This window comes from Rhinichthys klamathensis, unplaced genomic scaffold (assembly GCF_029890125.1).
Source record: "Rhinichthys klamathensis goyatoka isolate OS25496 unplaced genomic scaffold, OSU_Roscu_1.1 h1tg000369l_1, whole genome shotgun sequence".
NCBI classification, from domain to species: Eukaryota; Metazoa; Chordata; class Actinopteri; order Cypriniformes; family Leuciscidae; genus Rhinichthys; species Rhinichthys klamathensis.
Genome location: NW_026606877.1, coordinates 1,952,185 through 1,966,917, shown reverse-complemented (window position 1 = coordinate 1,966,917; position 14,733 = coordinate 1,952,185). Strand labels below are relative to the sequence as shown.

Sequence of the window (14,733 nt, the reverse complement as noted above, 5' to 3'; positions counted from 1 at the left end):
ACTTAAGGTGGACGTTGACGCAATTTTCTTTTAGAAACAAACTTTGTTATATTATTTTCATGTTATCACTGTGAAGCTGCTTTGATACAATCTGTATTGTAAAAAGCGCTATATAAATAAAGGTGTCTTGACTCGACTTGACTATTATGAAGCATTTATAGCTCAAAACACCATTTTTGTTAATGTCCCACACCTGTGGTCTCAATGTTGAGATACATAAAATAAGCTAATTTAATAATTACAATTTGACATTATTTCAAATGGAATTGTTTAATATACAGATTCATTTACAGCACCTTAAAATTCTTTGTATTATTTACTGATCATTTTTATGATTTTTTTTAACTAAATGTGCCTGTCCCACACTTTTGAGTCCTTACCGCCCGCAACAATGAAAAAAAGCTTTTATTATGAAGTTTTATCGAACCCAAACAAGTCTAGTTTCTATGGAAATTATCACTTGACCACATTGCTGACAGACTGGGCCACCACACTACCTCACTCACAAGATACCAAAAAAATAAGTTAAACATCATCTTTTCTGCTCTAGTATTTATTGTGCGTCCTTACCATTCAGCTTAATAATTGTGTATTTTGAACTTCATTTTAAAAATAAATGTATATTACTGTTGAATTCGTGTATATTATAAGAGTCAAAACTAATGTGGTAGGCCTTGCTAGCTGCCAATTAGCTAAAATATTAGCAAAAATGTAATTTCCGCAACATGTCTTTACCGCAGCAAATTTAGGTGTTGCGGTAAAGACCTTCTGTTGCGGTAGAGACACATTTAAGCTTTACTGTATATTAAATTACTAATATTCAGTATATTATTAGTACTGAAGCATATATTAGTATATATATATTAGTATATATATATTAGTATAAACATGAATCATCAACTTTAGGAGACAATATTTTTGAAGCAGTTAAAAGAGTTAGAGTCAATTAAAATAGTTATTTACTGCAAAACTGCTACTATCTTTTACACATGCAATACCTTTTGTTTTCTGTAGCATGTTTTTTTTTTTTTTTTTTTTTTTTTTTTAACACAGAAGCCTGTTTTTGATTTCGTGGCAGTTTAACATTGTGTCCTTACCGACACAAGATGTCATTACCGCAGCACTGCTATTTTCATTTTTTTTTTCACATTTTCATTTGCAAAAAAAATATTTTTACACTTAAGCTGAGATGATTAACACATTGAAATTGCAACATCTGTCATAAAAAGTTAAATGTCATCTTTTGTGTGTATGGAAACAATTGACATCTAAGGTTACTGTACATTTTTTTACATGGCATAGAAAAAAACATGAAATTCCCTATTTTGAATATTATTGTATTATATCAGTATTTACAAAACTGTATCAAATTTGAAAAAGCTATTTAAATATATTAAAAATGTTTATAGAAATTACTAAAGAAAAATGTATAAAATGAACGTTATTGTAAAGTTGCGGTAAGGACACTTTTTAAGAAGATGACCCGAAAAACATAAAAAATAAACATGTTCCAGATTAAAATCTTAACGACTACATTCTATTTTGTGTAAATTTTTATATGTATTACAGACTGTGATGGTTAAAATTGAAATTCATAGAGGTTGAATTTTTTTTAATTGGGATAGTCAAAAGTGCCCGTAGTTGCAGAAACACCCATAAATAGTTTTTCCGCATGAGAAATACAATGTGTGGCGGGAGTGCGTGACAAAAGACCGAAATGAGTGACTGTCACTCTCAATGCGCGTGACACTGTAAAAAAATATTTCACACTCCACATTTAAGGGGGCCACAAGGGGGTCCAAGCTTGTTGTCACAGGGGCATTTTTTTTCTGTAAATGTAAGGGGCTCATTATTTAGATCCCATTACAGTAACTGTTATAAAAATCTATATGCAACATTTATTTGTAAATAATGGTATCATTCGACATTCAAATTTGTTCACATGTAGCGTGCTGCCACCTAGTGGACAATTAAAAAAAAACAGACCAAGATTGTTATGCAGAAATACAATTTTAAACACAGTTTCAGAAACATTTGGATTGTATAAGAATTGGGATTTCTTATGCAAACCTTACCAGGCAGTTACATTTCTTATTTCTAAAGGTAATATCATATACTGAATATATTATACCTTTCATATAATGTGTAATAAAGAAAGAGGCTGCTCACTGCAGAGCCATGGGTGGAGCGTGATGTCCAGCTCCCCCTCTCTGGATGTAATTTGGGCATAATGGGTGGAGGTAGAATGTTCAACCACACCCTAACCCTACCCATAACTAAATCCCTCCACCCATTAGATCCACAGGGATGGAGATGGACCAGGTCAAGCTCCACCCATGACGTCCAGAGAGGTGGAGATCAGTGTCCTTGGTTTGTAACAATTTTGCATAATGCCCCATATGGTCTTGGCTGCCTGCGAACAATGTGTACTTTGAAACTAGCCTACTCTCAAACACTGTAGTATACATCAGACCGGTTCATCTTTTTATATTTTGTTGTCGCAGGCTGTATGTTAAAATGCTTAAACACATTCACTTCATATCACTTCACATCTATAGGCTACTTCATACCCCATAACGACAAAGCAAAGACAAGATTGTGACAAGTATCTAGACCTTTAGGCACTTTGACAAGCACTTTGAAAAAAAAAAAAATACTTTTGGCAAATGGTGGAGGCCACTGTGCTTTGGAACCTTCAGTGCAGCAGAATTTTATCCTTAGATTTGTGACTGAACACAATCTCTTGGTCAGCAGGCTGTTAATGTGACCTTATGGCTTGTTTCTTGTATTTTCAGCAGTTTTGCTTTATATAGACAGGACCACATATATATAGCCTATATATAGTTTCCTGCAGGAAGCGCGTGCTGCTATAAAGGGATATTCCATTGGGATCAAACGTCAGAAGCGGATACTGGCACCAGGAGACGCGATGTCCGTCACTGTGAAAAACATTTCTATAATATACAGTCCTATCAATCAGAACAATACCTTCTCTAGCGGGGATTTTATATCGGGACATGTCATTTTGGATCTAGCGAAGGACACGAAAATGCAGTCGCTGAGTGTAAAAATCAAAGGGAAAGCAGAGGTTTGCTGGAGGGAGCGTCACAAAAGCACTGTTGTTTACTCCGATAAGGAAAAGTATTATTCCGTGGAGAGGTTTTTCGTTCGGGAGAACAAAACACATGGTAGGAGGAACTACAGCTGTATTTTTTTGGTAACAATTAGGAGAACTCAGGTCGATTTAACCAGCTTTATGTTGTACTGTAACTTGATCTTGTAGGTAATGACCATGAGATGATGCTGAGAGATCCATCAGGACAGCCGTGTAAGTCTGGTCGTGGAATGGATGAATCTTACAAAAAGAGCTTTACAAATTAATCTGAAAAACATGCTGAGCTCTGCTTTGATTTTTGATTTGTTAGATTCTTCGGTTGTTGCACCAGGCCGTCATGTTTACCCATTCACCCTTCAGTTACCTCGACAGTAAGTTACGGGGTTTGTTGCATTTCGACAAGTAGGCTATGATCTTTTATACGCAAACAACTAAAGTGTCAAGTAGGGTAAAAATTGAAGCATAAGTAAAACCTTTGCTTTGCTCCTTAAATACATGCAAATGAACACAACTTTAGCCTTTTTAAAAGTTTTAATAACCAGAAATGTTCTTCCCCCTGCATGTTGGTTATAGCCTATGTGATCTTCTTGGTTAACAATATGCAAATCTAAAACGTACATTTAAAATGAACACATAGTCAAAACAATGCAAAAAGACAACCATCAGATTGGAAAATGGGATAGGCCTATGTTTAGCATACACATTTCTCTAGTGGTTGTATATGATTAGAAGGTTTATTTGTGTGTTTCAAAGTGAATGAAGTGAGAGTAAATCTCTCTAAAAAATTTTTTTTGGGTCTTAATACAGTTTTATCTTCCTGGTTTGTCTTTGCTGCTGTGTTATAACCAGTGCCTTGTTCTGCATCGGGATGTTAGTTGCAGTTTGGGGGTAGTACCACATAAAATCTTACACTTGTTGGGTGAGGGGTATTGTGAATTATTTATTAGGTAACCTATAACAAATAATTGTATCTGATCTGCCTCAGGCACTAAAAAGTGAATTATTGTAAGGCATGGAAATAAATAACACTGTACCTTTGATGTCATCACCTCTTTTTACAATAATCTATTCCAACAAAAGGGGGGAAGGTCTAAGGCTACTTTTCTTAACACGTCTGACATCTTTTGTTATATGTCATCTTTTGTTTGTTGAGTGTCTACTACAAGAACAAAAACACTAAACAAACCATTATCTTCTGGCACTGCCAATTCGCTAAGTCTCCCAGAAACATGCAGAAGTCCATTCTTTCAGAAGACCTGGTGTACAACTTGGGAATGAAAATGTGATTGCACATGATTTTTATTTATTTATTTATTTTGAGCAGTGAAAGGGTTTGTACATTCACATGCTTTCTAACAGCTTTCATGTTTGCTTCCACCAAAACTTGGGTTTCTTGTTTTACGTTAGTACTAATTACATTGGTAACTATCTCGTGCGTGTAGTCCGCAGTTGTTGTTGCTGTTACGCAATGGCCCTGTCCCAAATGGCACACTCCGGACTTGTGGACTTCCTCAGAGTCCACACTTCGGTGACGTCATGTAGTGCAGACCTATAGGGCCCTTAGCGCGAGTCCGTGAGGGCGCATTGAGAGGTGTTTTTGGGACAGACTCGATCGTCACGCCGGAAACAGGAAGACAGTCTGATTGTTGTTATGGACAGGAGCTACAGGTTCGGGGAAATATGCTGCCTATTGTTGTTGTGTTTACAAATGACTCAGTAAAGCCCTGACATTCTTTTCTATTTATTTAATGAATCATAATGCGATCGTATAATTCAGCTCACTATTATTAGCCTATGTTTGAGAGTGAGACATCAACCACTGGTCGATGATCATAATGTTTGTATAAACTTGTCATAAAAACCGTAATGATAATTACACTTAAATATTTTCTTCTCAGCCATGTTAACAATTGTCCGTGCGCGAAATCTCCTCCCATCCGTTGTCTGATTGGCCTTTCGCAAGGATTCCTGGGTAGTTAAAGTGCGTGGAGCCGGCATCTATGCGGGCTTCGCGGAAGACGGCTTCAATGGTACAAAGGGGGCGCTGCTGAGCACACTTCAGAGCGTTAAAATGCTAAATGGGACGGCCTACGGACTCGTAGACTCTGCGAGCACGCGCAATTTAAGTCCACGAGACCGAAAGTCCGCATGAAGTGCGCCATTTGGTACAGGGCCAAAGTAGTGGTGTCTGACTAGGGTCGACATCGTTTCACAAAATATATGGATTGGCTGTACACATGAAACGCAAGGGTGTCGTTTTCAGATTTATCCACTGTGGGACCGGGTTTACAAAAATAGCGGTTTCAAAACACTGGTTCCGTCTGGACGAAACGCCAATACGATACAAATTTTTTACGTATACAGCTAAATGGGTCTCCGTGTGGACAAGGCCTTAGCTTAGTCTTTACTAATGATCTGATGAGTTGAATCAGGTGTGTTTGATTAGGGAGAGGTATAAACTAGGGCTGGACGATTTTGGCTAAAATCATAATCGCGATTAATCGAACAAGCTACCTTGATTACGATTATTGAACGATTATTTGATTTTTTTTTTTTTTCTCATATGTCACTGGCAAGGCTAATACTGTAAATATGTTCACGGTTATTTTTTCTAATGAAAGAGTGCATAATCCTATCTTTGTGATTCTAAAATAAGGAGAAACACAGATAGCTTTTAATGCTTATTTATTAAATATTTCAAACAATAGAGCATCACATCACAGCCGGTGCCGGAAGTAAAAAATCAATACAATTTCTCCATTGACAGTTGGGGTATAAGCCATAAAAACATAACCATACATGGAAGACTTAAAACCAGCTACGGCTGTACTAAGTGATTGTATATGCTCATATAAACGCCAAAAGTTCATGGGGCGCTAACCTTGTTTTAAGATAAATGCCTTTTATTCGCAATGTATTGGATAAGTACTTCATTACCTACAATCCTGAACAATCCAACAATCCCACAGTGATGCATCTGATTGGTGGAAGTCGTGTAACGTGTCTGGTTAAACCCTGTGAAGGTCCGTGAAGACTGAAGATCGTGTAATGACGTAGGTCTAGTTCATTGGTCGCACGTCAGAGGCGCCTGCGCCATTGGATGTGCAGTTGCTGCAGCACAGCCTATGAGCGAGCCAGATGCTCAATGTGTTAGCTGTGCAGCTGCAAATGCGTTTTACATATAAGCTTCAGTAAATCGAGGAAAAGGAGTTTCCCTGCACATTTACTATATAATTCACTGGAGGAAAAAGTTAACATGGCCGTCGTCAGATTTGGAAGTCGCTCAAAAGGCTCTTTCGCGGTTGTGGCTTCAGTCGAATTCAGTGAGGCGCGGTGGTTTATGGGATGAGTAGTTCCTTCGCTCGGAAATGAAAATATGTACACAGTCTTGTACCTTTGACTTTTTTTGGATTTTCTCTTCGTTTTTTCACTCGAAATGATATGTTGTATGCTTATGAGCAGTGTTGGGGGTAACTCATTACAAGTAACTTGAGTTACGTAATCAGATTACTTTTTCAAGTAACTAGTAAAGTAACGCATTACTTTTAAAATTTACAACAAAATATCTGAGTTACTTTTTCTAATAAGTAACGCAAGTTACTTTGTTTTCACCTTTATTGACTGACTGCTCTTCTGTCCTAATGTTGAGACAAATCGAAGTGCAGAGGCGTTGTGTGTAACATGATGGTTATTATAGTTCTAGATTAAATGTAAGTGTGGATTTACTCATCTCACTTGCACAAAAAAGATTCAATATTCCTCAAAATGAATAAAATCAGCGAAATGCAGAATCAGAACACTATGCAAACCTCCAATACCTAAATATGTTAAATAAAACAAATTGTTATGCATTTAATCTTTATTGAGCAAAGTACTTGCTTCTGACCTCCGATTTTTCATTTAAACCATAAGCAAAAATGACTATAGATTTTTTTATATGTTTTTATTGGTAAAGTAAGTGTTAAATTTGTTTCTCCTGCATCCTCTTCTTCTGTTACCCAGAACAGCAGCAGCTGAAAGGTTTGTTTGACCGGCCCAAATTGTTCTTTACATTTGCCCAAAAATATATCTTTTTTGGTATAAAAAAACAAGCCCAGCCCAGGTGGAAAAAAAGTAACGCAAAAGTAACGTAACACATTACTTTTCTAAAAAAGTAACTAAGTAACGCAATAAGTTACTTTTTAAGGGAGTAACGCAATATTGTAACGCATTACTTTTCAAAGTAACTTTCCCCAGCACTGCTTATGAGTTCAGCCGTAGCTGGTTATCCTCAGACATGCTCTAAAACTCTTTAGATACGGATTTTCCAAAACGTCAATGGGAGAAATGAATGGGAAATTTACTTCCGGCACCAAAGCTCTCTCGGGCTGTGGGCGGGACTGTGAAGCTCTATTGAATCAAACAGAGCATACAATGCTTGAAATAAAAACGTCTTATAAAAAAGTCATTAAGTTTTAATGTAAAAAGAAAGTTTCCTAAAAAATTTAGAAAATAGTTCTTTTTGTAAACAAAATAAATTATTGTAAATATTGCCATCTTAAGAGTAAAATATAACTTGTATAAAACTAAAAAAACTAATCCTTTTCATATTGTGTAGCATTTGTAAATGCTTGTGTTATCGCAACCTGCTTTGTGGCACTTGCTGGGGGTTTGTCAGTCTCTCTCTTTTTTCGCGTGTTTCTTTGGTCACTGTTCAACCCCTCGCTGCATGGAGCCAGGCTTATAAACCCAAATTGATAAGCTAAGCCGGCATGTCGAATTGGGTTTTGGTAATAATCGAGCGCTCACTCCAGTTCGCTCGGAGGCTCGCTAGGTGCGCCTTATGCAACGACCGGCCAGCCTTTGGCTTCTGGACGGAGCCGATGACAAACTGGCACATCAACTGCCTGGAAATGATGGCCTTCAAGGAGCTCCAATCAGAGCTTAGAGGGCACCATGTCCTGGTCCGATTGAACAGCAGGACAGTGGTAGCCTATATAAATCACCAAGGGTCTCAGGTCTCACCCGATGAACAAGTTGGCGTGCCGCCTCCTCCTGTGGGCGCAATGGATAGCCAATGTCTTCACTTAGAAGAGCGCTGTACGTGCCAGGCTCCATGAACACTGTAGCATATATGCTGTCCCGGAACGTACCGCCCCCGGGGGAGTAGAGGCTCCACCACCAGATGGTTTGCATTTTAGGACAAGCAGAGGTGAACCTCTTTGCATCGAGAGAGACCTTCCACTGCCCGATTTTCTTCTTGAAGAAAAAAGATCCATTGGCCCACAGATGGCCCTCGCTGTGCCTTTATGTATTTCCTCCAGTGAAGCTGCTTCCTCCAGGAAGTCATACAGGCTTGAAGGGGACCACTCATAGGCCAATGCATCCTGTTCCTTGGAGAACAACGTTGGGCAGTGGGAGTTCTCTTTCGAGGCAAATAGGTCTATTTCCCCTTGCCCGAAGACACTCCAAATCATCTGCACCGTCTGGGGGTGGAGCCTCCATTCCCCCGGATGCGGTCAGTTCCAGGACAACATGTCCGCTCCCTTGTTCAGAGACCCTGGCACATGCACCACTCTCGCCAAGTAGATATTGTGCTGAGCCCAAAGGAAGAGGCGACTCACCAGCCTGTTTAGGAGGTGTGACCTGAGTCCCCCTTGGTGATTTATGAAGACTACCATTGTCATGTTGTCTGATCGGGACAAGACGTGGTCCCCCGTCAGCTCTGGCTGGAAGACTTTAAAAGGCCAGTAAGACTGCCATCATTTCTAGGCTGTTGATGTGCCAGTTCAGCATCAGGCCCGTCCAGGCAAATTCCAGGGAACTGAGACTCTGGGTTACCCTCTGGGTTACCCTGAGATTGATGTGTCCATTTCACAATGCCAGCCATTGTGCCAGTATTGAATGGGCCGCATATGAAGCAGACCTAGAGGAACTGCTGTTGAGGCTGCTGCCATGAGGCCCAACAGTTTCTGGGATATTTTGAGCGCTAATCTGAAAAACAATCTGTGATGAGGGTCGCCACGTTGTGGTGGAGAGCTGATGCTTGTTATAGTGCAAGAAAAATAAGTGCTCTTTTCGGGGAAAGGTTTTTTTTTTCTTTTTTTTTTTTGACTCACTGGAAAAGTGGTGAGGAGCTTGGGTATGTACACTCTTGTTGGGGCGGACTCAGCATTTTCAACAAAAACAACGTTCCCAATGCCTGGAACTGAATAGGGGGTTGAATCTCCTCTTCATGCCTGGTATATCTGGACTGCTTAGGCTGCTGCTCAGGGTCCAGCACTATCTTAGGATTCCTGGTTCCACGGAAAAGGGTAGCGCTTTGGGCTGCCTGATCTCGGGTTCTGCCTTGGGCTGGGGTAGATCAGGCGTATATGCTGGCCTGGTGTGCTGCTGAGTCAGCGGCGGTTTGGGACTGCCTCTTCGGGAGGAAATGACGCATGGCTTGCAACGATTTCTGGGCTGCTGTAAAATGCTCAGCAGAACCATCTACCGCAGAACCAAAGAGGACCACTGGAGAGACGGGAGTCTAGGAGGGCCATCTTGTCGGCATCCTTGATCTCCGTTTAATTTAACCAAAGGTGGCACTCGAGGACCACCAAATAGGCCCACGCTCGTCTAATCGCATGGGCTATGGACAGTGCTGGGCACTGCGCAGCTGTATAAAGGAAGCCGGGTCCAGATTCGTCCATGGAGCGGAGGAGTTTGTCTTGGTAAACTTGGTAAACTTCACACATTGTGTGAAGAGGGGATCCAGCCGCACCATATGCAGTGGCCGCCAAGGCCGACGTGGCTCTGCACGGCTTGGAGGGGTGGGCAGCTTTGGTCTTCCATCCGAGAGCTGTGGGTGGGCAGAGGTGTGGGGCGGTAGCCTCTTCCAATGGGGAAAGCTTAACATCTCTTTTGCAGCTGCTGAAGCGACGTTAATCCACTGCTGAGGCTTCTTCTCATGACGAGCAGGAAGGCTTCTTTTCTCGTCTTTGGGGGGATAAGATCTCCACGCATGAAGGAGAAAGATTCTGACAAAATGGCATCCATCGCTGACTTGTATAGGCAGTTGACCTCGCCCGTTTTGGCAAGCCGAAAAGCCATTTGTCTGTGCAGGTCCACAGACGTGATCCAATCAAGCTTCAGTATTCAGAGAAACGGAGTTACTGAATAGCGTCAGCTAAGAAACTGATGCAATGCGAGTGAACTGTATCAAAAGGGAACCATTGAGATTAATTAACTTTGGTTCAAACCAATCATAATGATCTACTCCCTTCTTGCAATCATCTTTCATTAAAACCTTTACAGTTGCCTGTAATTCTGTAAACTCTAGACAGTTTTTGAATGTTTCCAAATGTTTAACTGTTTCCAAATTAAACAGTTTAATTAATTTCACTTGCTTGTCTATTACATTTTCTACTTAAATCTGAGAGTTTCCTCTGTATGAGGAGATTACATTTTTAATGTTTTCTTTCATTAGCAACATCTGGTTCCTTATATTCCTCTATTTCGAAATCTCAACTCAATATGCCTAAAGATTTAGATTTAGATGTTTAGATATTTAAATGAACATTTCAATTGAGAATATTCCATAAGGATTCGCAGAAAACGTACTTTCCCTCTGCAGTCATATCACTTCTTCTCCCCATACTACGAGGCCTTTCCTCAGGCAATTTCATTCAATTACATTTATCCACAGTCATTGTCCTAGTCCCAACAGCCTGTGCTTTGTAGAACCCAACAATTTACAACCCAAGTCCAACAAGGTCAACTAATTAATCCATACAAAGTTCCACAATGAAGAGGATTTCAACCTTTTAAAGTGACTATTACACTACTTGATATTTTCGTGTTTCTCAATTAAGATGTCCTTACAGGGAAGTCATTAGTGCTCCAGTCTGTGGTGATACAATGTTTTTTTTATTGCACATAACATTGTTCAAGAGACATGCAAAGGGAAGCAATCCAATATTTTAAACCAAAACAAAAAAAGAATAAAATGGGCAACAATTTAAACTTTTTGTCTTTTACATCATTTTATAGGCACAATGATTATTGTCCATAATGCAGATCACTGCCCAACCAGCAGATGTCATTGTTCTGACCCTTAAGTAAATATAGCACATGTTGAATATAAATATTACTTTTGCCAATGTTATTTTCAAGAATTTCAAACTTTTAATGATACTTTACTTTCTGCAATAAAATGACTGTTTTTACATTATTACATTATTTTCTTATAGGCACTTTCCACCAACCTTCAAAGCTTCAGTTGGAAAAATTGTCTATACTTTGGAGACAAAACTATCCCGATCAATGCGTATTTCTAGCAAAGCCAAAGCAGAGTTTCTCTATTTCCCCAGTCCTGATGTGTTCAATCCTGAACTAATGGTGAGATTATCATTATTGAAAATCCCATGCACTGTCTTTCTAATCTATACCATACGTTCCTTGTTTTAAGGTTCAGTTTCCTCTCTTTTACTTGTTTTGTCTTGTTTAGGCACCTCAGTACAGAACCAAAGATGAACAAATGAATCTCTTCTCCTTTGGGAGTGTCTCCATGAACATAAAGACTGAGAAAATGGGATACTACCTTGGTAAAATTATATATATTATTAACATCTCAGCATGTTTTTTTGTTTGTCAGAAAACTCAAAGTTGGATCTTGTAGACAACCATTTTAAGGGGAGTCTTATTCAAACTATTTCTGAATCTTTGTAAGAAGATGAAATGATTATAAAATCGCAAACATCTCTGGAGTAGGCGAGAGGTGGATGGACATTTTTCATTTTCGAGTTTCAGATCATGTCTATTGTTATAATTGACAAAAAAGTTACACATTTTAGGCATGAAAACAACCATAAGTCCCTGAACCCACGCACCACTTGTAGAATTATTATGGTTGTTTTTTTTCAATGTAGCATAGACTTATTACAGAGCTTGCACAAAATGTATACATACTGTACAATCATCATGTTATCACTACAGTTCTTTATTAATTTGTTTATTGTGTATTTTTTTTATATCCCATATGTAACATGATTTTGAATTAAGAGTCCTGTTTTGTCCAAATAGACAGAATCATAGTTTCTTGTGATAATTCACCAAGTAATTTTAATTGAACTAATTGTCTTATTGTGTCTCACTACAGGAGAGGGCTTGAAAGTTTTGGCTGAAGTTCAGAACAATTCATCCCGTACAATCAAGCCAAAATACTGCCTGTATGAAAAACACAGTTTCTTCGCAAGAGGAAAGAGAAAACTTCACATACAGGACATTTTTAAAGAGGAAGGGGATCCTATTGAGCCAAACTCAAGAAAAACCGTCACCAAAGTGCTGCCCATTCCTCCCAGCCTTACCGTCTCTATCCTAAACTGTAGGATACTCAAGGTTGAGTACAGACTCAGGGTGAGTTTCAGCATCTAAAGCAAAGACAAATAGTAAAATTGCAATGAAATGAACAAATACATTAGATTGGGCAGCCAGGTCTCATTGTTAATACATAGGTATTAAAGGGGTCATATGTTGGTTCTAAAAAGAACATTATTTTGTGTATTTGGTTTATTGCAATGTGTTTACGCAGTTTTAAACATTAAGGGTTTAAAGTGTAATCTTGTTTAACAATGTAATCGAAACTAATTTGCAGCAGAAGTCACAGAACAGAGTGAAATGTTATCATTTTTATGTTAACCGATTTTAATAAATGCGACTGAAAACAATGCAATTGGTATGACAATTGAATACAAAAGAATCAAAATGGAGAATGTGAAGCTGACGTCATGCCCTGTTGAGTTCTGGGTAACTGTCTTTTTTAGACCGCATATTAGGAGGATCGTGCTGTCTTATTGCTAGTAAGTTTAAGTCAGTGTTTTGAATTTCTATCGTGATTGTGAAAAATGTTGCCATTGTAGGTCATTCATGCTGCATCAGAATTGCCATAGTAACTCACATCATCGTTCAGGGAGAAAACTGAACAATGTAATAAGTTTTTTTTCACATTTGCTACGTGCAAAAACAAGGAAAGCAGGTTAAGAGGGTGAGAAGACGACGGCAGATAGCAAATATATTAATAATGTCCCTAATTAAACCCACTGCCTATCACTCAATAAAATAATCAAATTGCTGAGTGTTTTTGAAAGTTTTGTATTTTGTTTGGTTTAATATCACTAGCAGAAAGGCAGCACGGTTTTCCTAATATGGCATCTAAACAAGATGCTTAACCAACAGGTCAGCTTCACATTTTCTATTAATGCCACGATTTTAATATTCATAAATAAGGATTTGTAAACATTTGTACAGCTGTAAAATTATTAATACATAAATGTACATTTTAGTGCTGTGTTATACATCAGTATTGTACGTTTTATTGTGTATGAAAACATAAGTAAAAGGACATGTGGTAGAGCAATTAGGCCTACTCACAAATACTCCTGATATTAAGTTGCAGTGGCATATCTGTGTTGTATTTTTTATTTAAAGCTGTATCTTTACATGTTCACTGTCTTTAAAATCAAGGGCTGTACTGATAGCTCATCTTGTACAGACAAAAGTTTCTGTTAACCACTCCTAACTGAATAATTTGTTGTTGTGTTTTTTTTTGTGTTGGTTTTTTGTGCCTAGGTCTGCCTGGATGTGCCATTTGCTTCGGAGATCAAATTCCCAGTAGTGATTCTTCCTCTTCAGTCTTTATCAGGTGTAAGTAGTGCTACAAACAGTGACTTTGGAATCTGGAATCAACCACCAGGTGGCAATGCGTACCCCAACCCACCTCCTATGCCTCCATCTGCCCCACCATTTAATATGGTTGAACCACCTGGTCATTGTGGTGCTCTGGGTTACCCTGGACCTCCTCTGAGTCATTATCCTGCTCCTGGTTACCCTGGACCTCCTCTCAGTCAGTCTCCTGCTCCTGGTTACCCTGGACTTCCGGGTCAATTTGCTCCCCCTAGTTACGCTGGACTTCCTGGTCAATTTGGTCCTTCAGTTTCACATCAGTCTGACTCATCAGCTCCACCTCCATATCAGGAATGTCATTTGTATCCACAGTTGCCAGACCACCCTGAAAAATCTTGACATTGATGACAACATTTTAGAATCACCTTGTAGGTTTGTTTTCTGATATTTTTTTTTTACCTAGATTGCTAAAATGATTTATATTATTTTGTGCCTGTTTTAGTAAGTGAATGTCGATTGTAATTAAAGGGGTCCTTTTTATGCCCTTTTACTAAGTCTTGATTTTGTTTTTAGGGTGTACTACAATGTTTTCATGCTTGATTGTTAAAAAAAGCCTAATTTTTCACATATTATTACAGTATTACAGCTCTTCTCTCCCCAGTCTGGCTCGAATGTACCATTTAGTTCCTGTTTCGATGAGGCCCCTCCCTCCAAAATACGTAATGTGCTGTAATTGGTTTGTTGGTCCAGTGTGTTGTGATTGGCACCGCTTAGCGGAGAAGCACATGTTGGGGAAATGTCACGCCCCTCCATAAAAGCGAGTTCTTCTCTAATGTAAATAATTAAGGATGGCGTCAATTTTAAACCAATTCAATCCCTCTTCAGACCTCGACAATGTTAACGAACAAGAGGATCACGCAGAACGGATTTCAAGCACAGACTTTGCAAGCACATATTTTACAGGACGTTTCAGAGTG

At 38.9% G+C, this 14,733-nt stretch overlaps 1 protein-coding gene across 1 annotated transcript; it reads left to right on the top strand.

The window, feature by feature from the left end:
- Positions 1-2,902: 2,902 nt before the first annotated feature.
- LOC130069491 (arrestin domain-containing protein 3-like) lies at positions 2,903-14,218 on the top strand. The gene is made up of 7 exons (XM_056233387.1): positions 2,903-3,188; positions 3,284-3,328; positions 3,426-3,486; positions 11,326-11,473; positions 11,583-11,679; positions 12,234-12,490; positions 13,703-14,218. The coding sequence occupies exons 1-7, from the start codon at positions 2,930-2,932 to the stop codon at positions 14,153-14,155; spliced, it is 1,320 nt and encodes a 439-aa protein (XP_056089362.1). The 5' UTR covers positions 2,903-2,929; the 3' UTR covers positions 14,156-14,218.
- The last annotated feature ends 515 nt before the right edge of the window (positions 14,219-14,733 follow it).